We start from the raw sequence: 1,134 nt of genomic DNA, 5'->3' as shown, positions 1-1,134 counted from the left end.
GGGAAAATCCGACCGTGGCAGAAACAAAGTCGGAAGGCTGGATCCCTAAAATCCGAAGAAAAACCAGTCCGTTGACAAATACAGGGCATGCGTTTATCCAACCCAGGTTGGAGTGACTTCAGAAGTACGAACTTTGTTTCAACGGGAGCACAGATTTGGGAAGTTTGTTCTGAGGCCGCGTGTACCTGGTGGCTCTCCGGGGCCCCGAGTTCCCGGCGCCGCAGCTCCCGCCGCGGGTACTGTGCGCGGGGAACCACCACTCCCCAGCCCGGGTGAGGCCGGCTCCCTCGGGCAGCCACGCCCGGTCGCAGCACGTCGGGTAACCTCCCCGCGCGCTTCCGCCGTCGCCCTACACTCGTCCCGGCTCCCCTGACGCAGGGGCCGGCGATGTCCCCCGCCCTCCCCCAGGCTTTCGCGTCTCCCCAGGGGACGGACGCGGCATCCAGGTGGCTGAGTCCCGCGCCGCGGGGGTGGCGCCTCGGCGCGGCCTCACCCCAGGACGGAGAGGGGGTGAGGGCGGAGCTGGACGGCCGCCGCCCGGTCCCGGGGGAACCAGCTCCCAGCCCCCCCTCTCCGCGCGCGCCCCCCGCACAGTGCTCATGCGCGCGGCCCAGCCTTTATAGCGGCTATGGGAGCCGCGCTTTCCGCACTCGGGCGCAGCCGGGCGGATTCGACTCAGGTGCAGAGCCCCCGGCGTCCGGCGCGGGCGTGCGGGTCCCTGACGCCTGCCTGTTCGTGTCTCCCCTTTGTCGCTCCCAGCTTGTCTGTCTTCAGGGTGCACCCTCCTCCTGGTCCGGGGTTGCACCTCGACTCTGGGTTTGGCTTGATTTGCAGCCGGAGCGTCGCCTCCAGACTGAGAGTGGCACGAGCTCCCGGGCAGCGGCCTCTTCGGTCTCCTCCTCTCCTCGGCCGCCCCTGGGTTTCCGAGGGGTGCGGGATCCCTGAGGGGGCGGGGGGCGGGGGGCGGGCGCGGTGTGGTGGGGACGTAGGGGTCTCCGTTCTCGGGGAGCCTCCCTTGCATTCTCCCTCCCTCCCAGGTGCGAGCAGCCCCTAGACTACCATGTCTGCAGCCTGGATCCCGGTTCTCTGCCTTGGTGGGTACGCGCCCCTCACCGCCCTCTTTACCTCGCACCA

The 1,134-nt window shown here is 69.0% G+C and overlaps 1 protein-coding gene across 2 annotated transcripts in view; it reads left to right on the top strand.

The window, feature by feature from the left end:
* Positions 1–1,013: 1,013 nt before the first annotated feature.
* COCH (cochlin) overlaps positions 1,014–1,134 on the top strand; it is an 18,075-nt gene continuing 17,954 nt past the window's right edge. For both annotated transcript variants that reach the window (XM_007451266.1, XM_007451265.1), the window contains exon 1: positions 1,014–1,094. In XM_007451266.1, the coding sequence (XP_007451328.1) occupies positions 1,061–1,094 (34 nt within the window). In that variant the 5' untranslated portion in view covers positions 1,014–1,060. The remainder of the gene's footprint in view (positions 1,095–1,134) is intronic.

The sequence above is a fragment of the Lipotes vexillifer genome, unplaced genomic scaffold (assembly GCF_000442215.2).
Source record: "Lipotes vexillifer unplaced genomic scaffold, Lipotes_vexillifer_v1.1 scaffold1765, whole genome shotgun sequence".
NCBI lineage: Eukaryota > Metazoa > Chordata > Mammalia > Artiodactyla > Lipotidae > Lipotes > Lipotes vexillifer.
The sequence above is the reverse complement of the archived record's forward strand: the minus strand, read 5'-3'. Positions and strand labels throughout refer to the sequence as shown.